The sequence below is a fragment of the Bombus vancouverensis genome, chromosome 17 (assembly GCF_051014615.1).
Source record: "Bombus vancouverensis nearcticus chromosome 17, iyBomVanc1_principal, whole genome shotgun sequence".
NCBI lineage: Eukaryota > Metazoa > Arthropoda > Insecta > Hymenoptera > Apidae > Bombus > Bombus vancouverensis.
In genome coordinates, this window is record NC_134927.1 from 811,888 (window position 1) to 838,574 (window position 26,687).

The 26,687-nt window shown below is 34.1% G+C and overlaps 1 protein-coding gene across 3 annotated transcripts; it reads right to left on the reverse strand.

Annotated features, from left to right (window-relative positions):
- LOC117165682 (GDP-D-glucose phosphorylase 1-like) lies at positions 1–26,076 on the reverse strand. Of its 3 annotated transcripts, none has more exons than XM_076625928.1 (4): positions 25,530–26,076; positions 23,990–24,087; positions 5,740–6,055; positions 1–138 (listed from the first exon to the last, which is right to left on the reverse strand). In XM_076625928.1, exons 2-4 carry the CDS (start codon positions 24,077–24,079, stop codon positions 20–22), a joined length of 525 nt encoding a protein of 174 aa, XP_076482043.1. In that variant the 5' UTR covers positions 24,080–24,087; positions 25,530–26,076; the 3' UTR covers positions 1–19. The 3 variants fall into 3 exon arrangements, with proteins under 3 accessions (XP_076482043.1, XP_076482042.1, XP_076482044.1); XM_076625927.1 differs by having other exon boundaries at positions 23,990–24,272; positions 25,410–26,076; XM_076625929.1 differs by lacking the exon at positions 1–138 and adding an exon at positions 20,272–20,552 and having other exon boundaries at positions 5,874–6,055; positions 23,990–24,272; positions 25,410–26,076.
- Between the last annotated feature and the right edge of the window lie 611 nt (positions 26,077–26,687).

A 26,687-nucleotide genomic window follows, 5' to 3' on the forward strand; every position in this document is an offset into this window, starting at 1 on the left:
TTTTGTACTGCAGCTGCATTTATTGGGACTCTACTAACGCTTTAATTTCAGCAGCGACGGAAGAGAAAGTTTCTTCAGTTGCCTCTCGCAAAGCGCGTGTTACATATTCCTCCGTAACGTTCTCGTATGCCTCTTTGGCTGTAACATACATAAAGAGAAATGATAATTATTTATCCTGGTTTAAAGTTACAAAGAGATATTCCAATTAATAACCAATATTCAATTAATAAACATGTCTAATCATCCACTTGCACATTAATAACAAAAGCGTCAAAAATAAACAAATACGGCGCTTTATTTTTTCATGCGATAATTATGTAATTCATGATATAGACAGTTTGCTATTTCGTCATACTGAATATTAAAAAAGTTAAACAATACTTTTACAGATGATTACAAACCTTCGTATTTCTAATGGGGATAAAATGTATCGATATCATCATACGTTATAACCCAATTATTCTCTCAAAAACTAGTATAAAAGTTCCATCGTAATATACAGAACGTTTACGTTTCAAAGAAAAATGTAAAGTAAGTGATTATTGTCTGACTGTTTATTAACGCACATTAGAACCATAAATGTGGCGAATCAAATTTTTCAGCAATCAAATAACAGCAAATTATTCTTCCACTTGTGAAATATACCGCTGTGCAGTAATAACTAACTATAACTACTACATTCACTTACTATGTAAGTTAAGAACTAATATTACATCATGTTTCTTGACATTGATCTTGACAGTGATCTGTTGATTTCGTGATTTCCTGTTCTTCCACGTGACAACGGCAGCAAATATCACGATGTTGACTTAAATATCGGAGAGATCTCTACAAAAATTAATAAGTCCACTGCATCTATTTACAATTCCCTGGAAATGCCTAAGAAGTACGGTAAAAACCACAATACTGGTGACAATACTAAATTAACAAGAGAAGATCGTTTACGAATATTCAAAGAAATTGTTATTGGGAATAAAAGAGCCAGCGAAGTGACAAGAATTTTGGACTTTCCGGTGATCGCACAACGTGCCTAAAAAATATTGTGGCAAAATAGAAGATTAAAGTAGACCAAAAAATCATTGAAACCACCTTTTGAGCAGGAGCATAAAAGAGTAAGAATGGAATTCGTTCAAAATCACATGTCATAGCGTGAGAAGTGAAAAGATATTACATTTTCTGATGAAAAAAAATTTAATTTAGTCAGTCCAGGCAGATTTAAACATTATTGACACTCTTTGGTTAAATTTCGGTGAAGGAAGTTTGATGGTGTGTGGATTACATTCAGTTATTTCCAAAAAGCACCAATTTGTATGATCTCTATAAGAATAAATTCAGAACAATACATAGAGTTAGTAGATGATTGTTTGATTACGATCCTTTAAGAAAGTCACGAAGAAAATGTTATCTTTCAACATTCGACAAAAGGATTGGAGACTAAAGTGGTATTCACGCTGCCCGGACTTCCAAAAACTTAGTCGGAATGCTATCAAGAGCCGTATATAAGAGAGGCAAACAATATAATAATGTTACTATACTACAATATTTCAAAAATTAATTTGTAATATGGACTATCGAATATTGGAAATGATTAAGCGTACTAGTGGAAGTACATGTCATTAATATCATAATTTTTATGTTCTTTGTAATAATTTGGTACATTGTACTTTACACATTACGTATTGCATATGCGTTATTTTGTTTTTATTCTTTTTGTCCTGGTTTATGGTATATAATAGGTAAGAAAATGACAGCGTAGGACAATGATTGTAGCGCTTTTCCGATGATTTCATATGTAGTTCCTTAATATTTTCATTAAAAAACGACACTACAAAAAATGTTTCCTACATTTGGCTCATCTCTCGAAATCACTTGAATTTCGTGAAAGTAATTCTCATATCATCGCAGATCGAGAAAATATTTACGTGGCCTGTTTTAGGTGAAGCACCTTGTATATTGGGAATTACATCAGAAATATTGTTTAATAACCGTTTAAGCCTAGCTCGTTTTCAGAAAGTCTGGTGAGTGGCTAAAATAAAACCGCTTTTGAAGAAGAATAAGGATCAATCGGACCCAGTTAGTTATAGGTCCGTATCACTTTTTCCTAATATTAGCAAAATTTTTGAAAAAATCGTAAACAGAAATGTTATCAATTTTTGTCATAATAATGGTCTTATGTCAAACAAATAGTGAGAATTTCGCAACCACCACTCCTAAGAGGTCACCACCACTTCTAAGAAAACTCTACATTTGGTCTAACATAACTGAAAATAACACCCAGCCTCGAGTTTAGCTCCGATCATACACCCATAATAATTACATACAGAAACAAACCAATACTTTACAACAATCCAGAGACACTACGCAACAAAACCATCAAATGGCAAACTTTTAAAGAAATAATCGAGAGCAAAACCAACTGCAACATAAAACACCCGAACACATCGAACAGGCGGTAACAGCACTCACAGAAACTATCCAAGAAGCAGCATGGACGACTACTATATCTGAACCAACCAACAGACAAACGAAAATAATTCCACCAGACATACTTGAACAATTTAGAGAAAAAAGAAAAGCAAAAGCAAAATGGCAAAAACATAGAACACGAGAAAACAAAATACACCTAGACAGACTTGCAAAGGAAATAAAAAAACAAAATAAAAGTGCACAACAATACCGAATTCACAAAATTCATAGAGTCACTCTCTGCACACGAGAACTCCAACTACTCCCTGTGGGAAGTTACGAAAAAAATAAAGAAACCAACAAAACTAGTCCCACTAATCAGAAAAGCAGACAACACATGGGCAAAAAGCAGCGAAGATCAAGCTGAAGAATTTTCCATCCACCTTTACAACACATTTACACCACATAATATCAACAAAAGCAACCATAATAGTCATACGGACGAGGATGCGCAAACCACTAGTACCTCAACTGACAAACACTACACCATACCCAAAACAATAGCACGAAAAATTAGAAACATAATCGAGAAGACAAAAAATAATAAAGCACCAGGAATCGACCTAATCAATGGCAAAATCTTGAAAAACCGTCCGCCAAAAGCGATAAGACAAATTACAATAATAGTTAACGTAATACTAAGAACACAATGCTTTCCTAAAATTTGCAAACTGGCACAGATCATAGTGTTACCTAAACCAGGCAAAGACCCACATCAAACTACATCATACAGACCAATATCACTACTTCCTGTGTTTTCTAAAATACTAGAGAAAATAATATACGATCGCATAAAACCAATAATAGAGAAGGAAAAATTAATACCGGATCACCAATTCGGATTCAGAAACAAATACTCCACTATAGAGCAAATGCACAGACTGGTCAACGAAATAATACTAGCACTAGAAAACAAGCAATACTGTACAGCCGTCTTTATGGACATAGAGAAAGCATTCGACAAAATAAACCACAATAGCCTTCTACAAACAATCAGGAAACAATTCCCGGAGCAAATATACCAATTAATAAAATCTTACTTAGGTAGCAGAACCTTCGTAATAAAAATCAAGGACTCCGAAGTACTCCGAAGTCAAAGACATCAAGGCAGGGGTTACGCAAGGAAGCGTTTTAGGACCAATACTATACACGCTATACACGGCCAACATATCAACAACTACCAATAGCAAAATACTGACATTTGCGGACGACACAGCCGTACTAGTCAGGCACACTAACCCAGAAACAGCAGTCAAATTACTACAAGAACATATCACAAAAATAGAAAAGTGGCTGCAAGTTAAACAAATTAAAGCAAACCCCGAAAAATGCAACCACGTTACATTCACACTGCGAAAACAGATACCACCAAACATTATACTGAACGGCACGCACATAATACAAACAAGGCAAGTCAAATTGCTAGGACTCCACCTAGAAACACAACTCGCATGAAAACAGCATACTAAATCAATAACAGACAGAATACAGATAACAAGGATACAAATGCATTGGCTAACAAGTCGAAAATCGAAATTAAGCATGGAAAATAAATTAAAAATATACAAAACGATCATAAAACCAATCTGGACGTACGGAATACCACTATGGGGAGACAGCAGCAATGAGCCATATAAACAAAATAGAGACAGTACAAGCTAAAATTCTTAGAACAATAGTAAACACCCCATTGTACCTTAGAAACAAAGATATATAGAAGGACCTGGGAATACCAACGGTCATAGAGGAAATTAGCAGACACGCAGGAAAATATAAAGAAAGAATAGGAACACACCCAAACCGGCTAGCTGTGGAAACAATCAACACCTCAAACATGGATAGAAGACTTAAAAGGAAACACCCAACAGACCTCACAAAGGACACAACCTAACCAACACGAAATGGTATCCCACTGGGGGCAGCCACCCACATGATAATCTAACAGCTAAAAAAACTCTACCAAATATCCAAACTGGACAAATTGTGAATGTAAACAATTAAATAAAAAAAAAAGAAAAGAAAAAAAAATTTGGTCTTTTTAGTTTTCTCAAGCACTGAAGCTGAGATGTAGTTGTTGTCCGTGATACTTTTAGCGCTCGCTGTAGATGTGGCTACTGAGGTACTGCTATTTTTCTTCTAATTTAGATGCGTGGAAGAAAAATAGGACACGGGCGCTGGGATTCGAACCCGGGTCCCGAACTTTCGTAACCTAAGGCGCTAACCACTGCCCTACCGTGGTCCGGTTGTAGTTACTGTCGAGTGACGGTATTTGTTGTCGAGTGCCGCCACAAAGCCATAGACAAAAGACTGCGACGAAGTCAGACCATAAACAGTATACAGGCGACGTTGGCTTCGGGATTTTTAGTTATTGGGTAACACAGCTAGCGTGCGGATCTGGACCAACTCAAATTGTATTCTTACTTATAATTACACTTCTGCATTAAAATATATTTCTACCTTACAATTCATCCACGAGTTTCTCTGTTTATACATCAAATAACCTCAACAATAATAAACATTTTTTACAGCCCATCGATACTAACGCGCAATACGCTGCCATGGACACACAGCTATGGATTGAGTTCATTGTACCGATCATTTTTTGCGAATATCTCGGAAACTAAGCGAGACCGTCGATTACGTATGTAGGAAAAATCGGAGGTGAAGTAGCTTTTTTGCAGTTTGACAATTCAGTCTTTTCTTTGAGGTATATTATAATTTACGACCGACCTATTTCAATATTGCCAAGTGAATGTTTCAAGTGAAATTTCCATAGGAAATGAATTTCTACCACATTTTCGAGATTTTCTACAACTGCGGAACATCAGCGTGTGAGCAGCACGTTTCCTCTGACAGCGGTCTCCTGTAATGGTTGCAGATCCTGCAACTGGATCCGCATACAGGTAGCTGTGGTCACAACGGAATAACTATAGCGCGTTGTTTGAACGTACCTCAACTTTGTGCTTATGAAAACCGCACCTGGTAAGGCTTCGCGCCAGGTACAGATACGTGAAGAAAATAATAACGTATTTGCTATCGTAATCTAAAATCTCCGAAAAGTTTTCTATCTTATTCGGGATACCATTTTGTTAATTTATTTTCATCTCGACACAAGTTATAGATTAACTTAGGTATCATTTTTAAAAAATTATAGATTGTGGCTACTAAGTATAAAATATAATATGAATGAACAATAATTTTTTATGAATATACTAGGAAACTGATAAGAATATGATTAGGAATATATACGTATATATACTAACAATTACTCACATTTCATTGACAAGTGTCCAAAAAGTTCGCAAGCTGCCAGATTAAACGCATGAATATCTTTTGCACCTTGAGTAGATTTTCTGGCCCAAATATAAATTCTTACGTCTCTGTACTCCTCTTTATTTTCTTTAATATTTGATTTACCTCTCGTAATATATATATTGTGTGCTATTTGTTTATTTTGCAAATAGTCTATTATCAAAAATGCCCAATTAACAAAGTCATCCATATTCTGGACATTGGAATACTTTATACAAAATCCTTTTGCTGGGTAGTTTCTTAATATTTGTATAGGCCCTGCATGTTCTTCAAGATCCTGAAAAATAGTACTAGTGTAGATAATAATGTTATACAATAACAAATATCAGTGTTAACGAAATTATATTGAAAAGAAAATTACAAAAGTTGCAATAAATAAGCAAAGAATTTAGCCTTTTATCCATCAGTAACATATGATAATTGTTATTTAAATTTTCCGGCATCTATTTCAAGAAGGTTTAATATCTGATAGACATTACAATTAGTTAGACTAACACGTGACGTTATATATCAATAACGTAACGATATATCAATTGTTAATCATCTTCACCATTAAAATGTAATTAAGAAAAGTGAAAGATAAAATGATTGTTTTATATTGTTCTCGTTAATGATATTAATTAGATTAAGTTGCATTTTTCTGTTAATACTCTCCACATATGTCAAAAAATATACTGGATGAGTAATAAAAATGATTGTAGTAAGAAAGTTTAAAAGAAGATTGTAACGAAACAAATTATGAAATAGTATTGTTAAAATTATTACAATTGAAAATCAGTTTACTCTCTGAGAGACTTTCCTAATTACATGTTAGCATGTTTCTATACATCCAAAATAAATACTTGAGCAGATGTCTATCTTCTTCTACACCATTTACAATAGGAGGTGCAGCTACAAATTTCTTTTACTTGGGATGATAAATTTAGTCCCACAAATAATTTTTATATCATTAATAACCATATATTTATTACATATTTTCTATTTTTCACAGAGAATGCTGCAAATAGCGAGTCAGAAGCTTTTAAACAATTTATATATGTCGGGTTATCATTAGAATTTAAGGCGCGTAACGATTCTTCGTTTGAATTAGCCATTGTTTTACGAAACAGAAATTATATTTACGCGAATATACAAGATTTTACAAAATATTATGAATAATGAGTTTAATGAATGATAAGATTAACAAACGATAAGTTTAACTAATGATTAGATTAAAGAATAATAAGTTAAACGAATAATAAGAGGAACGAATAATATGTCTTACGAATAATGAATTTAACGAATAATGAGATTGATATGTTTTACGAATAATGAATTTAATTTACGCTATTAACAATGTTCCGGAGTTCAAACGAATCCACGGTCAACGGGATAACTCTTTACTATGCGTAGAATAATTTTAAACACAAAAATACGATTGCTGAGACACTCGGTAAATTGCTCGATGTATCACTTTCCAAGGCGATCACACGAATGAATATCTGATGAAAATCTTTTTCGCTATACAACTGCATTTGTTTGTTATATGCTCGCTGGAGGCATCGAGAAGGTTCCAATCGACGTTGCTAGGCAGTTTCTGTCAAAAGTTTGTTGTATACTCTTTGGAAGCATCGAGAAAGATCCAAGCGCCGTTGCTAGGCAGTTTCTGTCTGGAGTTTGATTCGTAACACAACGTGTGTCCCATTATATCGACATCTCCAAAGTACAATTCTATGTGATTTCTAGGGAGAACAATACAACCGATCCACACCTTGATCAGGCAAAACGTTTATCCCGTGACCGTGGCTACGTTCGGCGACCAGTTGTCACCTCGAACCCACTTTCGCTATCACAAATATCAAACAATTACAAATGACAATTGCTTAATTACAGCTATGATAAAATCTAGGCTAAAGCATTAGAAGACTTTCTCAAAATTGCAAAGGGAAGGCTCCGGTTTTCCTTTCATCTCCGACATATATATTCAGGGGCTCAGCTCCCTTATCGCGATAGTTAAACAAACGTAATAAAGCTGTTGTCAAACTTTAACTAAAGTCTTATTTAAACCAAAGTCTTCCATTGCTGAAGAATCATGATATTACTTCAACATCTCTTGTATTTTCTCTCCTGGTATAACCAGCAACCACGAAGAAGTCAGCCGATTTCCGTTTTCAAAATATTGGAACCAAACTTCCAGAATTTCAAGTCTACCAATAATATTTCAGCGACGCGGAAGACTGGCGAAAGCAACAATTTGACTTTAAATTACGCAAAAGCTATTATATTTGCAACAAAATCTTTCATACCACAAACTTACATAGCTACATGACATTATCGAGTGACAGCAATTTCGCTTTATGAGAAGTAATATCCAAGCTATTAACCCCTTAACCTACGATTTACGTTCGAGAATTTTGGACCGAAAACGTAAACAAGCTATTATATATTACATTATATATTATATTTGGCCCGATCATCATACATCATACCACTGCCCGTTTACATTTGACCCGATTATCGTACTACGGGCTATGCCCGCAGTTGTAGGTTAAGGGGTTAATAAAAAGATGGAAATCGAAGAGAATGTTACAATCGTCCTATACCCCGCGGCGTACTTTTTATTTGCTTTGCTGAAATTATACGAATTATTGTATACAAGGCAATAATACTCCTTATTTTCTTCATTATTACGTTATTCATTTGTATTCTTCCTCTTGATGTTTTTGATGCGAAGTCTCAAATAACTGGCGATCAGTCAGGTTGCAACTGATCGCTTGATATCACAAACCGTGAACGATATTAACGCTCAAGGTGGAGGTAAATTAAAGATACCGAGTAGTAGTACGTTTAGTTGATTTATTTGCACTCTGTACATGAAGAGAAGCTAGCAAGTTAAGATGCAGAGTAATGTTGTGTTTAGTTGATTTATTTCCAGTGTTTAGTATACACGGAAAGAGTCACTAGCAAGTTACGATGTTGACCGATTGAAGATTGGAAAACTATCATCCTTCGGTGATGATGGTGCTGTCGCTGAGGAAAATTAGTGATAGTTGTATCTAATTTGTATTAGTGATAGTTGTTTGACAATTTGTTTTTAACCTCATCGATTTTCCTTTAACTTTTCCCCACATATCAATAAGTCATCTACGAATAGAACTAAGTATACATCATTGATCTCATACTTTACATAGAGATAAGAATCACTCTCGCTTCTTTGAAATTCTAATTTTTTCATATAATCGTCGAAACACTCATACCAAGCTCTTGAACTTTCACGCAATCCATATAATGCCTTTGATAACTTAGATACTTCCCCGCTTTTGTCGTCGTAACCCATAGATTGTTTTACAAGTATTTCCGACTTTACAGCTCCGTTTAGGAATGCTGTCTCTACATCCATTTGCATAATTATTGAACCATATTGACAGCAATAAAATAATAGTAATTTCAACGCCTGCATTTTTTTTACTGGAGAGTATAAATCTTCCTGTACTTATTTTTGTTGGAAGCCTCGAACAACTAGTCTCGCTCTCTGACGATTATCAGATTTATTCGTATATGTCCATTTCAAATATAATATTTTCTTGTGTTTTAGTTTCTCTACTAATTGTCAAGTTTTATCTTTAATTAAACAATTCATTTCTCGATCCATTGCTTCTTTCTGTGAATCTCTGCCATCTCACTTAAAGTCTCTTCATGGATTTTAGGACTATCTGCGCTAACTACATTCACGTAAATGAGATATGAGCTCGTTTGGCCGTATCTTTGAGGTTTCTTTCTTTCCCGTTCTGACTGTCTCAAACCATTTCCTTTATCATCAAGTTTCCCTTCTGATTTGTTACTTAAGTTCCTGTCCTTTTTTGCTTTAACTTTTTCCGCAGAGGTCTCCGTCCGCGTGTTACCCTCGCTCCGAACCGAACCGAAAACCCAACTTTATTTATATAATCAAGAAACAATTATAAACCTCACTCTTTGATTTCAATGTATAGATCTATGCGCCTTTACTGTAGTGGCCTATAAATGTCAAAAAATATTTTGATCCATCATATCCGGTATTAGTGTGAGACCCATTTAATCCTTTCGCCACTGGAGGTTTCTCCGGCGAGGCGCTCCCGCTGAACGAGCCGCCGTGCCAAAACTGTTGAAATGTTATTGTTATTTCCTTGTATATAATGACTTAAAAGTTGGTGAATTAATTCCAGGTGAAATTTTGCCATTGATATTTGTTTGTCAGTTTTTAATTCATATAAACAATGAGAGTTCCAAACACACATATCTATTAAATAATAAAAATATTTTTATACAACTTCATACTTTTTCGTTCTGAATGCATGGTGTTTATAACCATGTTTGCTTTGTCCACAGTTCCCATCAACCGACTATAATCGACAATACGCTCTGCTTTTTTAATCATTTCTTGCGTGCGATAATGACGTTTCGTGTGAACAAATTTTTCATTGTGGAAAGAACGCAACATATACACTTCCCTCTTGTCACACCATTTCATTGCTAATAAAAGACTTGAGGAGCGGAAACTCGCTTCACCCATTTTTAATTTTTTCTGGGTAATTGGGGTGCCCTTTCGCTTTTCCTTTACAGTTCTATAGGTATTAGTTCCATTTTTATATAAAAAGATAAAAAGTGCTGGGCTTCTGCACCAATTATCCAGATAATTTGCCTAAATAAGGTTTCAATAGTTACACGACTATAGTCTTTGATTCGCAGATAATTTCATTTTCACTGCTTACAGTACTCAATGATCCACTATAAATAATAAGACCCTGTACATACCCAGATTGGGTATCACATAAAATAAAAAATTTTATCCTAAATCTGTTTTTTTTTTAGAGGGAATGTATTGTTTAAACGATAACCTTCCTGTACAAAGGAGTAAATCCTCATCAAGGTACAAGTTTTCGAAAGGGTAAAATGCCTTCTGAAAACTTTGTCTGGGCGTATCGCAAATTTGCCGTATTTTATTGCTGTATTCATAACTCCTCCAAAAATTTTGCTCTTGAACAATTCATCGTTAGACCAATATTCACAATATGACACTTTTTTATTTCGTGGCATTAATAATTTGATGGCGAAAAAGCAACAAATTTCTGGAAGAGAAGTGTTTCGGGAATTTATCGCATTAGCATCCTGATCAATTCTGCTCCGATAATCGTTTGTCGTGCCAACAATGAAATTTATAAAATTTTCAGAAGAGAACAATTGAAAAAAATCTAAAACTGGTGCCGAATAACTAATTGATATTTTTATTCCCGAATGCTCACAATTAAATTTATGAATATTTGGCCGGAATAATTCGTTAGTCCATGTAATTTCTCTGGTATCTTTTCCAGATTCAGTTGAAGTGTTTGAGGTATTTCGTCCGCGAGAAAGAAATGAGGCAAAACAAAATACTAACGCTACGTGTCCAGAGTAAGATACTTGATGTGTAATAACTTCAATCACTCGTCGTATGTACAGTACACGGCATTTTACAAAGAGCAATTATTTCGCCCATAGTACGTCAGTGACATTTTATGCAGAGCGACTGTAGTCGCCCGTAGCAGCGAAAGGGTTAAATCGGTATGTACCAATTCTAAAATTTCGTGTGCTTTACTGCGGTTATTTTGGAAAGGCAAAATGTGCATTTTATTCTGGATGCAGGTTCCACATTTCAATTCTATTCTGTTCACAATTTTCTGGCATTCCCTCAACTAAGTTTTTCTTACATGTCGTATCTAAATAATTAAAACTATTACATGTCCCAAGATTCTGTGAAATTTATCTTTTAGTGTCATCTTTTACATTTTTTGCATGAGACTCTTGCCTTTCAATATAACTATTTATTTTGTATAAACCATGTTCTTTGAATGCAATTCCTATCAAGTTATTGTATTTGTTATAAATTTTTGACGTATTTCTTACTGAAGTAATCTTATTTTCACCCATTACTCTCGCATAGCTAATTAAGTATTTGTCTATTTCTTCTAAGTAAAATACATTGGCTATTGTGATTTTAATTTTCATTTTGTTTACTACAAAGTCAAAAGTTTTCTAACTTTTGCTCCTTTTAAAATTCGTCCGTCTCCAATTTCCACATTTTTTATTCTGCTACGGCTGATATGCACGTCCTTGTCACTGCGCTCCACTACTGGTTCCATCTTTCCACGTGTTTGCGCAAATTCTTACTATGTAACCGTATTTTCCACAGCCACGGCACTTTATGTCCTATTTTTCAACGTTAAATACACTCGACCTTTTCTTGTCACTTTCAATCTGCCCTCGCGTTTCCCACATAGTAATTTTATTTTTTAGAAATTTACAAATGCGATCACTTTTTTCAATAAGTCGATTAAATCACCGATATAACTCAATGGGTCTCGTAGCGTTTTCCGCATGTAGTCTAGCTTTTCACGCTCACTTACATTTGCACCAGCACTTTTTAACTCGTTAATCGTTTTTTCAAACTCCGTGAAAAATGAATTTGAATCTTCAAAGCCTCTCAATTTCTTTCTGTCGAGTCTATTTCTTATGTAAATCTGCAATGCTGTTGTTTCCTTCAAATACATTTCATCAAATTTTCTCATTATTCTTAAAGCAGGGTCACCAACAAATTCCAATTGTTCATTTGTTATACTACAATAGATGGAGTTCATCGCTTTTAGGTTCAATAGGCTCGCGTATCTGTGTCCACTTTCTCTCGTGTAGTCAGTTTATCACACTTTTTCCATTTTAAACACAATAACATCTTTTCTTCCATATCTTGTAATCACGTCCGTCGAATATTTGAAGTTTGATTTCATCGTCCTTTCACATCTTGATTCGTTTTGTATTTTCACCCCTTTTTCTCTTTTTTCACAAATAATTTTCTATAATACCCAGATTTCTTTTATTTGTTCTGCCAATAGCCTTTTTATCTTTTCAGGACTTATTTTCAAGCTTTTTAAATCAAGTTCTATGTATTCATTCCCGATTACACGTAGTTCCATAACCTTAATTTCCGGCAACCAGGAACTTTTGTTACCATGTTGAGAATGGTGAATCTTAGTCGACGAAATAAATGTATAGGAACACACAAATTACACGTAGAAGTGATATTAAAATAGTTTGATATTTATTTAATATGTGATTTACAAGATATTCGTAGATACACATTGCACGCATCTCAGCATTCTTATTTGTCGTACCATCCTTTTTACCGCCATGCGTACGAAACAGTTGCATTCTTCTGTTTTACAAGACGCTGCGCACGCACATACCCCACACTACTCATACTCATATGTGTGTAACTGCGTCCAGAGTGTTATAACAGAGAGCCGATGAGGAATCTGGCTCTTTCGCTGTTTCTTCGTTACAATACGATTGACGATAATCTTCCGGTAGTGATGCAGTTGACTCTAGATCGTTTTTTCTGTTTTCTTCGTTGTTTGGTTTACTTGAGGTGGGACCTTTCCTTGGTTGGTGAATAGAAAATTTTGGGAGCAGCAAATCTCGGCTGCGTGTCCGATTCGTTAATACTTGAAACATTTATTTTCATGCGGTCACCTGATGGTTGGTTAGATGACTGAGTAAAAGTTCGTGGTCTTGGATCGGTAGTATTTCGTTTCGATACTGGCGTAGTGTTGTCAGATTAGCTCTTTGGGCGGTTGGTAACACGGTTTACTTCTCGTAACCATTGTCCTCTGTCGACTAGTAGTCGTTGGGCGAGATTCAGGTTCCTCAGATCGCTGGCTATTACCATCTGTGCTATTTCGTATCGTAAATTAGCAAATATGTCTTAAGTGTTTCGCATTCTTCAATATCCATAGCTACGCGTCGTTCAGTTGACGTGAGGTTTTCGTTTTGAACTGCTTAATTTAATTCATTGAGCTGTTGTCGGAACCTGGAGTTGAAAGATTATACGCTTTCTGCTGCTCCTTGTTTTAAATTTTTCAATTTGTTCCAGCAATTACTAATAGCGGTTAGCAATATATTTCTATATTGACCTACCTTGGTTAGACTTTTTGAGGCGTTCTTAACAATTGATGAACTGAATAATCCGGGATGATAACTTCTTGATTGATATTCCAGCGGAAAAACATAATTCACTTCATCTTTTTTTTGGTTTTCTTATAGATTCTACATATTCTATTCTTCCACCTTTTGTGTTTTCGTTTATGGTGATACGGAGAATAATCTTCAACGGCATGACGTAGAGAAAATCGATTTGTAATAACGTAAATCCTTAGAGTAAATCAGACGATCGATTCTGGAAAATCAATAATCGATTTCCCAAGTCCTGAATTACCATTCTTCTCTCCTGATCTAATCTATTCATCAGAATGACTGCCAATAAAACAAAGCAAAAGTAAAAATGTCAGTAGGCGTGTTACGTCGCGTAACACTCTACCTAGCCCAGGCCACACACCGCGGGCAAGATGGCAACCAGATGTCTTCGGATACTCACTGCGTACCCTCAATAATCTCAAGTACCTTCCATAAATCTCAGGAATTTCCTAGTCGAGGTCCTTCAAACCAAACAAACGTCTGTTTCCGAAGCATTTCTAAAGACCATTGTCTACCACGGCTTGACAAGGGAAAGTTAGTTTTTCTCACGCATGATGCAACTTTCCTCCCACGAACCACTTTCTCTCGAGGGCGGTTAAGACCCTTCGTTTAACCAATTAACAACGAAGCCTATTTCCCTCACTCTCTTAACTAAAATCATCACCAACAAATCCGATGGTCCCGTGCGCTAGACACACCCATCCTTAGCTTTCCTCCGACACAGCATCGTCTCCCAAGGGAGTACTGATTTTACATCCTTCGAACGGTCAACATCCTTCGACCGGGTATACACACCCGTAGATCAGTCACTCACTCATCTCGTACATACGCACCAGCGTAACTGCCATCGTTACAAGTTGTTGGAATAAACGGTGAAATATAACTTACTATACTGTGTCATACTCATTCAACCACCTCTGTTATCTTAACCGAAACAGGGAAACGACTACTTCGCGGCGTCGATTAACCGAATCGTAGCGAGAATTTACGCCTCTCGCTGACGCGTTTCCCTCGCGACCGCGTCTCTCCGCGAACAATCGTAACAAGGCGAGTAACTTGAATTCTATAGAATTTACATATACATTTTAATATATATGTCGGGTTTACATTAGAATTAGGGTTAAGGGCGTGAAACGAATCTTCGTTTGGGTTACACGTTGTCGTTATGCAATAGAGAAGACATTGACTAGTGCAAATACGATTATTATAGAACCGGACAAGTAACCGCGGTAGTTAGGTACTCGAGAAACTAATGACAATGATCCTAGGCTCAATAACGAATCCGCGGTCGACGGGATGATAGATGAACGTACTCACAAAATCTAAGTCGGACGCGTAATACTCACTGGTCGCAAAGAGCTACTCCTTTCATCAATGAGATCGCGAGCGAGAATGTCTTTCCCGTCCCGATGATGCCACAGAGGAAAACTATAATGGGGTGTGTCTAAGGACACGAGATCATCGGATTCGTCGAGAAAAGCCTTCGTTCAGAAAGTAAGGGAAATTGGCGTTGCTGCTAATTGGTCAATCTCCATATCGGTGGTTAGAAAAAGATGCTAGCCGCCCTCGAGGGAAAGTTGCTAGTGGGAGACGCCGCTCGTTGAAAAATATGTCTCCCCTATCTTCCCGTAGTTGGGACAAAGACTGTTTGTCTGTTTGAAGGACTTTAGTTAACTAAACCTTAAGATTTATAACGGGCCCTCGGGCTAGCCGAACATGTACTGCGGAGACGCATCGACATCTGGCAATCATCTTACTCGAAGAATAGGGTCTGCGTGTGGCGAGCCACGGGACAGAAACCGTTGGAATGTTTACTGTCGCGTGTCGCCACGAATATTTCTTTTAAGGAGAGCAATAGAATTACTCCATACCTTTGTTAGGCAAAGCGTTCATCCCGTGACCGCGGCTACGTTCGGCGACTGACTGTCGCCTCGAGCCCAAGCTCATTATCACAACTCTCGAACAATTACAATCGGGTTGAATAACTACAATTGTTCAGTTACAGCTATAGTAGACTTTAGGTTACAATGTTGCGGGATTATCCAAAATTCCAAAGGCTCCGGTGTTCTTTCATCTCCGACATATACATATGTTATCTATCGTGCATCGACCTATTCTGAATCTTGGTTGTGTTTCTGAGAGTATTTTCTTCCTCTCTACTTTTTTCATTGGTTGTTCTTTTAACATCATTGCGTAAACCTTATATGCAGTATTCAATGGTAATAGCCCTCTGTAGTTGTCTACTTCATGTTTACTACCATTTTTATTTATGGTTGTTATTTCTCCCTTTCTCCAATCTGTCGAGAGGTCTTCTTCATTCCAGATTCTTCTTACTATTTCCTTTAGTTTCCTTCTGGCTTCTCCTGCACCATATATTCATGCTTTATTTTGTATCTTGTCTCTGCTTACTGCTTTTCTCTTGTTTATTCTTCCTATTTAATCCTCTATTTCCCTTTCTTCTACTTCTCCTGCATATCCCTTGTTTATCTTGTAATAGGTCACTGAAATGTTATTTCCACTCTTCCATCTTTATATGAGCAATTGTCTTGCTTTTCTTCTTTCTCTTCCCATTAACATATGCCCATATTTCTGCCTTCGTTTTACAACCCCTTACCTCTTTCATCTTTTCGTATATTTTTTGTTCTTCTTTTTCTTTACATAATATTTTATACTCTTCTTTTTCTGCTCTTTATACTTTTATATTCTTCTTATGTCATACTTGTTTTACTTTTTTGGTCTTTCCAAGGTCAGTGCCTTTTTCGTTTCCCAGTATTCTGCATCCTACAACTTTAGTCTTCTTGTTCTTCCTCAGATCAGAATTTCACAACTGGATTCCATTGAACAATAAAATCACAAACTTAACCGTTTGAGTGCCAAGCAGCGCGATCGCGCTGTTTAGATTTTGTGTCGAAAGGTCCCAGTACATTTGAACTGTATTCTGTATTTCATTATTACCTTCTCAATAATTTTTATTGAACAAAACTTGAAATATTTATAAACTATGTCATAAAAATAACAAATATGACGAGTGCTATTGCGCCGCTTGTTTCTCTTCGCAATCGATTAAGACAAGCGTTAGCACGCTGTTCGCGATTTTTCGACACCTGAGACTCAAACGGTTAAGACATTTATTATTGCATGTTGCACAAATCCAAGATAGTTAATCCATTGCCTTATGATTTAAGTTCCAACATCGCGTGCTGTAACCAACGGCAGGGTCGAGCCATTTCACAGTCTGGCTGAGCGTTCAAAGTTGTGTAAATCGCACCATTCTTCTGATCAGTAAGGTACAACTGTAGAGGACAGGTATATATGGATGTTTGACCGTGAGATTTATTGGAGGTTATCGTTTGTTGTCGTAACCGTCGAATTTATTTAAAATAATAAATTAATGTACAGCCTATATTCGCTGAGGCTTTAGCACAAAGTATAAATCGCAAAATAAAATCGCGGATAAACACTCGATAAATGCTCGTCGCGTAACTTGGTAGATAACTCGTAATAACACTTGAATCGCTCGTTACATACAGAAAGATGCTCGTAATACTCGTAGATACTAAACTCTTTTTGGTTGCGTCGGTTTATTTATACTGGTCGATGGGGGGGAGGAGAGTCGGAAGATTAAATCGTCTTTGTTCGACGGTTATGCGTAACGGTAACATTGTTTTTCCCGGAGTCTATTTGTTCTTACATTACTTGTGTCCTAACGATCTTGATAATCCGAAACAACAACATGATATGAATTGTCCTCTGACTCATGTGCCGCTACACAACTAACTTTATGTTGCAAGATGTTTGATAAATAGCTACTACCAATTGATCATTGAACAAGAAAGATTTATGGGACTTTCGGTTCGATTCGGAGCGAGGGTAACACGTGGACGGAGACCTCTGCGGAAAAAGTGAAGTGTGAAGGGAAAAAGGAAAAGGACGCACAAACTGGCATGAAGAAGGGAAAATAAAGAGTGAGCATACGAGGAGCAAGCAAAAGAAAAGCGAAAAAAAAGACTAGAACAAGAGAGAGCTATAAATAAAAAAAACTAGAAAAGAAGAGGTTAGGAGGTCAGAAGCGCGGCAAAACAAAGTAAGGTAGGGAAACGGCAGATGGCGACAAACAAGGGAAGACCAAGGAGCACTGGTAAAATGGGAAATAAGGCAGTCTTCAAAAATACACTGGACAAATACAGCTCGACAGAAAAAGAGACACCAGCCAGGGAGAAAGGAATGGAAGTAATGATGGAAAAAGCAGAGAAAATGGAAAGAGGATTTAAGGCAATGATAAAAGAAATAAAAGGGATATTCGAAAAAAAGTGGAGGAGATGAAGAGGGAAATGAAAGAGGAAGAGGAAAGAAGTGAGAGAGAAGAGTGGGAAAGGGAAAAGAAGGAACCATTGGGCAGAATTAGAAGAATCGCGGAGGAGAAAGACAGAGCAGAGAGAGAGAGAGAGAGAGAAAAGAAGAAGGAACATAGTAATTAAAGGACTGGAACGAAGGAAGCAATGAAGAGACAGTAAAGGAGTTCATAAACGAAAAAATGAAGATAGGGGCAGAAGTAGAAAGAGCACATATGATAAAGGGGGGGGGCAAGAACACAATAATAGTGGCGACGATGAAATCGATGGAGGAAAAGATACGGATAACGAAGGAGAAAAGCAAATTGGAAAAGGGTGTATACATAGACGAAGATCTGACGAGAAAAGAAAGGGAAGTACAGTTACACATAAGAAGGGTAGCCAGAGAAAGAAGGGAAAAGAGCGAATATGTAAAGATAGGATACAAGAAACTAAAAATAGAAAACAAATGGTACAGATGGAACGAAAATGAAGAGAGGCTGGAAGAAGAAAGATAGAGAGGGGGAGAAAAATGAAAAAAGGGGGAAAGGGGGGTTACAAAGGGGACGAAAACGTACTTCTGGAATGTATCAGGGCTAATAAGCAACAACAGGGAGGTGTGGGAATATCTGAAGACATTCGACGTGATCGGACTCACGGAAACATGGATAAAGGAAGGCAAATGGGGAAAAATTAAAATATAGACTGCCCAAAGAATTCGACTGGAAATGCAGGACAGCAATGAGAGTAAGGAAAAAAGGTAGTGCAAAGGGGGGGGGGGGATAATAACGGGTATAAATAAAGAACTAAGAGAAATAGAATATAAAGAAATAAGTGATAATATAGTTGAAAGAAAAATAATATACAATGACAAGACATATAGAATAATGATGGTTTATAATCAAGATACAAAAGGGACATGGAAAAAATAGAGGAAAGAGTAGACGGAAGAGAAGAGGAAGTGATGATCATCAGCGTAGACTGGAACGCAAGAACGGGAAAAGAGGGAGACAAAAGACAAGACAGTAAACATGGAAGGAAGAACACTGCTAAAGTATCTGGAAGAGAGAGGCTGGACGATAATCAATGGCAGAGATAAAGAAGGAGAGGAATGGACCTATATTGGGGAGAGAGGAAACTCAGTAATAGACTATGCGATTGGCAATCAGGAGGCGACAGAAGAAATAATTGACATGAAGTAGGAAAAAGAACAGAGTCGGACCACATGCCGTTAGAAATAGAAATAGGGGGCTGGAATTACAAAAAAATGAGGAAAAGAAAGAAGAAGAGAAGGAGAAAAGAGAATGAACAAACGGAAGTGTGGAAAAATACTTGGAGGAATGTAAAGACTGGACCTACAATGGAAGAACAGTAGACGAAATGTGGACAGAAATCAAAAAGAAGATAAACGAAGCAATGCCAAAGAAGAAAGTGAAGATGAGGAAATGGGGCATGGGAGAGAAAGTGTGGTACGACAAGAAGTGGAAAGAGAGGAAAAGAGAGATAAGAAGGAAAGTGAGAAAGTTTATGAAAGGAAAATGCAGTAGAGAAGCGCTCATAGAGGGGAAAAAGGCATTCAAACAGTGGTGCAATCAAAGAAAGAAAAGACACGAAGAAGAAGAAATGGAGAAAATCAAGCAGATCAAAACAGAACAAACAGCGTGGAAATACATAAATAAATGATACAATACTTCTTAATGATACAATAAGGTTAATTGAAAATACTTATAAACTATAAACAACAATGTGATATTAGTAGTGTAAATAGTTATAATGTAAATATTTTTAAATGTCAGAAAATGTTAATAAATCATGCCAAAATTTCAAAATTTTTATTTTTCCTATTAAATTGGAATTGCATCACTGATTAAGTTTTATGTTATAACAATTAGAGTTTCAAAAATAAAATAGAATCATAAAATAATTACTTCTTTATTCATAAAGCATTACTACAATAATCTTATTTTATTAACTGAATAATGCTTAATAAATATTATTAAGAAAAATGAAATTTATGAGAGTACTGTGTATGTTTTATTAACTTTCCTTTGACATTGCATTTTTTAACAATCAACATATGTATTTATAAATTAATTAAAGATTTAATTTCTGTACTTTTGCTTCAAAGGTGGAATATACTTACGAAGACAAACTCAAGGAAAACAACTCAATAGCTTTCAATAAGCTATGCTTTGTTACAAGTTGAGGTAATTGTTTACATCTTTGTGGCAACAGCAGAGAATGACAGTATTCAATCGGACTAGCATTAATTGCAATTATATCATCTTTGTCTGTATTATTTAAATTCATTATTTGTTCTTCTGACACAAGTTTTGTAAAGTTAAAGTCTTTCTCATTGAAAGGTTGGTTCATCGAAATAATATTTTCTGGAGATCTTCTTTTATAATCGCGATCAATATTTAGCTAAAATTAATAAAAATTGTCAGTATTAAATATTAAGAAAAATAAATATTATTTATTATAAGATTATTAATAATAAAGAAAATTTTTATATGATTAAAACAAGTTTGTATATGTTTTGTCAGAGGACAATATATAATTGGATTGTTCATATAAAACCTTTATAAAAATTTGAATCATTAAATATTTTAAACATTTAATGCCTGTGTCTAATGAATAGAAAATATCAGTACATATAAGAATTAATCTTATATAAAGTACTATTTATCTTCATCTTCTCCTTATAATGTATTTTTTCTTTTGTGAATCTGTTTTTTGATTTTTGGATTTAATGTCTAGATTTACATAAAATATTGTCCAATTTTTTTAACACCTTGTATATAACACCTTAAACAATTTACTGGCTTAGCAGTTTCTGGAAGTATGTATATCTCTCTAAATAACAGATGAATTTCAGTGTATTTATAATTCAAAGGGGTTTATTTACATGGTTAAGGAGATTCCCAAACCGCATTTCTCTGGTGATGAACTATTCAATAGGTTAACAAAGAGAAACATCATACAAAAAATTTCTGTAGAAAATTGTGGCATATTACAAACATTACGAACTTTTTGACAATTTTCTTTTCGTAAAAGATGACAAATTTATAGAATTACAGATTATATATATATGTAATAATGTAAATGCTTAGAATAAATCGGACGATCGATTCTGGAAAATCGAGTTTATTTTGAGAATAATTAAATTCAATACAAGAACAGTTAATAACAAATCCACTACAAATTTTACCTGGAAAATCGATTTTCTAAGTCCTAAATTACATTTCTTCTCTCGTGATCTATTCTATTCATACAGTTACATATATATATTAGGTTGTCCGAAAAGTTTCATTCGTTTTATAAGGCAATAATAGATGCACAATGTTTTTTGTTTTATATTATTTTATTGAATTATGCACGAACATAATAATAGAAATATAATGGAATGTGTCATACCTAATTCAATAAAATAATATAAAACAGAAATTGTTGTTCATGTATTATCACCTTATGAAACGAAAGAAACTTTTCGAATAACCTAATATATATAGAACTATATAATTTATAAATTTATAGATTTTTAGGCTTTTTAATAAGATATTCCAGTGGTGAATGTGTCAAAAATCGATTTCCTCAAAAATTTCACGCAAAAAAGTAGCTTTTATGTTTTGGATATTTTAATACCTTCTATATATAATAAATATAGTATGAAATTTTAGAATTTGTGTTAATTTGAAGTATCGTTCAATAATGTGACTTACAAAGTAGTTGAGTGAATTCGAGCTCAATATAAGATCAATTATTTTTTAGATGAGAAAAAAGTTGAAATTTGATATAAGATGTTTTTTTGGTACTATCATATGGCACATCATTACATAAATTTGGTTGGAGGACTCTTTTGACCCCGTTCACTCGCTATACCTATTAGATAAAAGTAGCTTTAGATAAAAGCTACCATTTTACTAATTTTCAATTTCTTATGATGTTTAGATATTTTGCAAATTTTTAACCACAATTTTTATGGATTAAATTACTGGAAGTCATATTCACAAGGCACAAGTATTCCAAGATCTGGTTAATGACTAAATGTACAAAAGAAGGTGCAACATCCCATTGGGAGATAAAGTATATTATTGGCAAACAAATACAGGTACAGGTACAAGCTTATGAGTACAGAAGTCTTCCAACAAAGTCTCAGCCACCATAAATGTCCGATGCTGAGAAGATAGACAAAACTGTGTAGGTTCGGCATGCCATAGGTAACCACATCATTGTTCAAATCAATACCAACTCATTTTGCCAACTAACACTCTGGCAACGCACACATGTTAATCTTTTTTGCAAAAAGATGTTAACGAGATGCTAGTCACAACAATTCAGTAATAGGTGACATTTATAGCAGCGATGCATGTTTAACCATTTATGACGGATATACTCATCACGTCAAAAAAAGGCAATATTTCATGTTATAACAATTCATGTCAGCAATAAAATTAAAAAATAAAACAGTCACTTCATTATAACTTAATTCTATATTATAACAGCCACACATACTCTGTATTTGGCCATTATACTTCATCGCTTACTTTCTGTGACACATTTTAGGTATACAATTTTCAAAGTTTTCAAAGAAGGCGCAACAGCTAACTGGTTAATCAGCAATTGTATACTCCAATGAATGTACCATGGCGCGCAATATGATTTTTTTCAAATATTAAATTTTCTAAGAATGCACCCTATGGGCATTAAAGTACTGAATACTACAGTATTGCAAATTTATTTACTATGCAAAAAAAGACAATGTTATATTTATGATTGTATATATCTTTGATTATATATATTGTATATATCTTGTATATTTGACCTTTGCTCTTATAATGGAATACTTTTGCAGAGTGAGGATCTTCCCATATGCAGAATTTTAACTAAATCAGTAATACAAATGTCTTGCAGTTCCCATGTTATTTGTTGATGAATTTACATATATATGAATCAATAGAATTGTTTTTTTCCTTTCATTGTGTTACAGTTATATTAACTAAGTCATACTAGAGTAACTTAACACATTAGCACCGTGACTCACATATATGTCATTTGAATTCCTTTGCTAGAATCTAAATGATATATATATATATATATTAGTTTCTAAATGCTCTGATGCCAATGTGTTAAAAGATTATAAGTTCTTTGAAATACAATAGGGGCGAGAGACATTATGATTCTCATAATTATAAATCATAAAACATTAAATAATTTTAGTTCATCAATAGATATATATTCCTAAAAGTATAATACATTGATTAATAAATAAACAATCCTGATATTGTATTGACAATAACAAATATATATTCATTGCTACTTCTTTAACTGTTATTTTATATATGATTTTGCACTATAAAATTAATTTATATAATTTTACTCTTATAAATATTCCTAGAATAAACAATATTATCTATATTATATTATTAGATATAATTACAGTTACATAATATTTATTTCATTTTTATTTTTGTAAATTATCACTGATTTTGTAAATATTTTTGTTTTATCTGCTTATTTTTATTTTATAAGTTATCAACAAAATGTACTTGAGAGTATTAAAACAAAGAGATAAGCATATGTAACCAGATTTACATGTACTTTTGTATTAATGACATTAATACACAAAACATATTTGTAATTATTAAAATTTGAACTAGAAAATTATCTCATGAATATTTATGCAAGAGATGGTAAAATTAAAGCATACATTTACACATATGACAAGTGAACAATAAAAACATGTAAAATATTTTATCCTGTAAATTACTATATTACTTAAACAAAATTGTAACAATTAAAAAATATTTGAAAATAAATTAAACAAATATTTATTATAATTAATTATTTAATAACATTACCTGGACTAAAAAGTGATATTTGCCTTCCAATATTTTTGAATCTTGAATGTTTAATATATAACGAAACACTCCATTTTTCTGGGCTTCCATCCACTTTTCTTTTAAAACCAAATCAAAATTAGATTCCTCATCTTTTTTAATATCTTTACTACAAGCACAATTCGTTTCAGTAGAAGAATTGCAGGACATGATTGTGTCGGATTTTGTTATGTAGATTTAAATAATATGAAATCATTTAGCACAACTAACCACAGCCTATTTTAGGTATAAACCATGTGGTGATCTAAACATAACCTAGTTAATATTCTATGTAATATATATATATATATATATATACATATGTATGTATGTACTTCACCATAGATTTCCTGCGAAATTAAAAGATACTGACACGATAAAAAAATTATAATGCAGTGAGTTAGAATATGCAATAGTGAATACAATACATGTAAAATGAATTTATACCATATTTAGATTAACTAGTTATATTTATTGTTTTCTTGTGTATCATAATTACTTAGATGAAGTGAGAAGTGTTGTATAATATTAAATATTTATTTTGTATCTTTTATCTTAGGTATTTTACTCTACAATATGATAGTATTACATAATTTTTTTTACATTAAGATCTTATTAATAATATCATTGTATTACTGTAACACTAGTTACAAGAAAGTTATGATACAACTTTTTTTAAGAATTAAGGCATGATATCTTTATTATATTAGAAAATATGTTTAACCCTTTGCACTCCAAATTTTATTTCAATTTTGTTATCAGCAGCTCCTAACGCTTCTAAGTGTTTTATTTGAAATTTACTTTAACCAAAAAATAAGGCAATTTAAATAAATAAAGGAAGAAACAAATTCACTTAAATACCAGTTTTATTCACACTATTGTTGTATTTTGTAATTTTTAGGCGTATGATATATCTTGAAACAATTTCCAGGATGCAATCCTTGTTTTCTTTCGCACATTTCACAAAAAAAGGTGGAACTGAAAGAATGTCGAGTGGGACTCAACAAAGTAGCTCCTGAAATAAAAACTGATGTTGAGTCACACTCGACATAGGAGTGCAAAGGGTTAATACATTAATAAAAAATTAATAATACAAAATTTAACAAAGAAGAAATTAAAAGAAGACATTAAATTATATTTAAAATTTGTATTTCATATTGAATTTTTTGATCTCTGTTAAAAGTTTCTCATGGTAGTATTAAAGCTAGTAAGTATAAGTAAATAAAGATAATTAGTTTAAAAATTGTTATTTTAATGTTTGATCTCTGAATTAATTTTTTCATTTTGATGCTAATTTGAAATTTTATTAATTTTAAATGAAATCTTGTATTAGATTTAACTTTTGTTGAAAAATATAAGAGAACATTTTTTTCTATTGTAACTTTGGGAATATTTTGATTACAATTTTTTTCTATTTTCTTTTCAATATTATTTTTACTATCTGATATTAGTTATGAAAATCATTGTTAAAGCTTGGAAACGCGCACGTCGATTATATTAACTATTCGTTACAAACACGCACAAGGGCCGACTTCCGAAAATATGCATGCCTAACCGAATAGAATAGTGGAAAACCATAAATAAGGGAAGAGAATAAGAAGCGTATCAACGCTATGTTACAAACAGCACGCCAGCGACATCCATATACCCATTCATCAAACACGCACAAATGTCGAAGGACACTTGAATTCCTTTCTTTCTTTTTTTTTTATTTATTAAAATTTACAATCAATTCTCGCATTGAGAATTTTCAGTAATTTTTTCTGGCGTGGCGCAGTGACATGGCTAATTATTTATAATAAGTTAATACTTATTATAGATAAGTATAATTTATAAGTAAGTATTATAAATAAGTAAATATTACTTAATTTAAATAACTAATTGAATCTAGCGTTTAGGTCTAGCGGGTAGTGTCTCTTCAGCCTGCGGATCTGATCCGACGTATCAAATAGTCTAGTGATTAGGGGTTTCGGTGTTTGTTGACTCTTTTGCTATATCTGTCGCTATATTTTTCTATTTCCTCTTTGACTGTTGGTATCTTGAGATCGTCATGTATTAGTTCGTTGGTGACATACCTGTTAATTGATGTAGGTTTGGGGTTGATAATTAATCGATTCACACAGATTCGATTTTCTCTATATATTTCTCCGCCTCGTACAACACGTCTTAACTCACAGGATACACTTGGTCAATTAACACGTGGTCGACTTCTAAGACAAAAGAGCGTCGCTAGAAGTCGTACCAACTTAGCTTGTAGTAACTAGCGATCATACCAACCTAACTTTTCTCAACAATACCAGGGTGCATTTATAATGGATCTTAGCGTTTTCCATTGGAAGCGTTGAAGTATTTCAATGTTGGAATTATTTCTTGTTCCCTATAGTTGGATTCCGTAGGTCCAGACAGGTTTTATTATGGCCTTATAGAGGGTAATTTTATTCTGTGTGCTTAGTTTGGAGGATCGGCTAGTAAGCCAATAGAATTTTTTGAGTTTGTCCTTTAATTGCTTCGTTTTGTCTGTGATGTGATTTTTCCAGGTCAACCTCCTGTCCAGGATCATGCCCAGGTATCTGACTGTGTCCTTGCTAGGAATTGTTGTATTGTTGATGGTGACCTGGGGGCAGGTTTGCTTTGGGAGCGTGAACGTTACATGTATGGGTTTTTTTTCATTAATTTTGAA

Coding starts and splice junctions, on each gene's coding strand:
- LOC117165682 (XM_076625927.1), bottom strand. CDS start 24,178: ATGTCCTGCAATTCTTCTACTGAAACGAATTGTGCTTGTAGTAAAGAT. Junction 6,056..23,989: donor AATATCACTTTTTAGTCCAG/GTAATGTTATTA, acceptor ACTATTTTTCAG/GATCTTGAAGAACATGCAGG. Junction 139..5,739: donor TGGACACTTGTCAATGAAAT/GTGAGTAATTGT, acceptor TGTATGTTACAG/CCAAAGAGGCATACGAGAAC.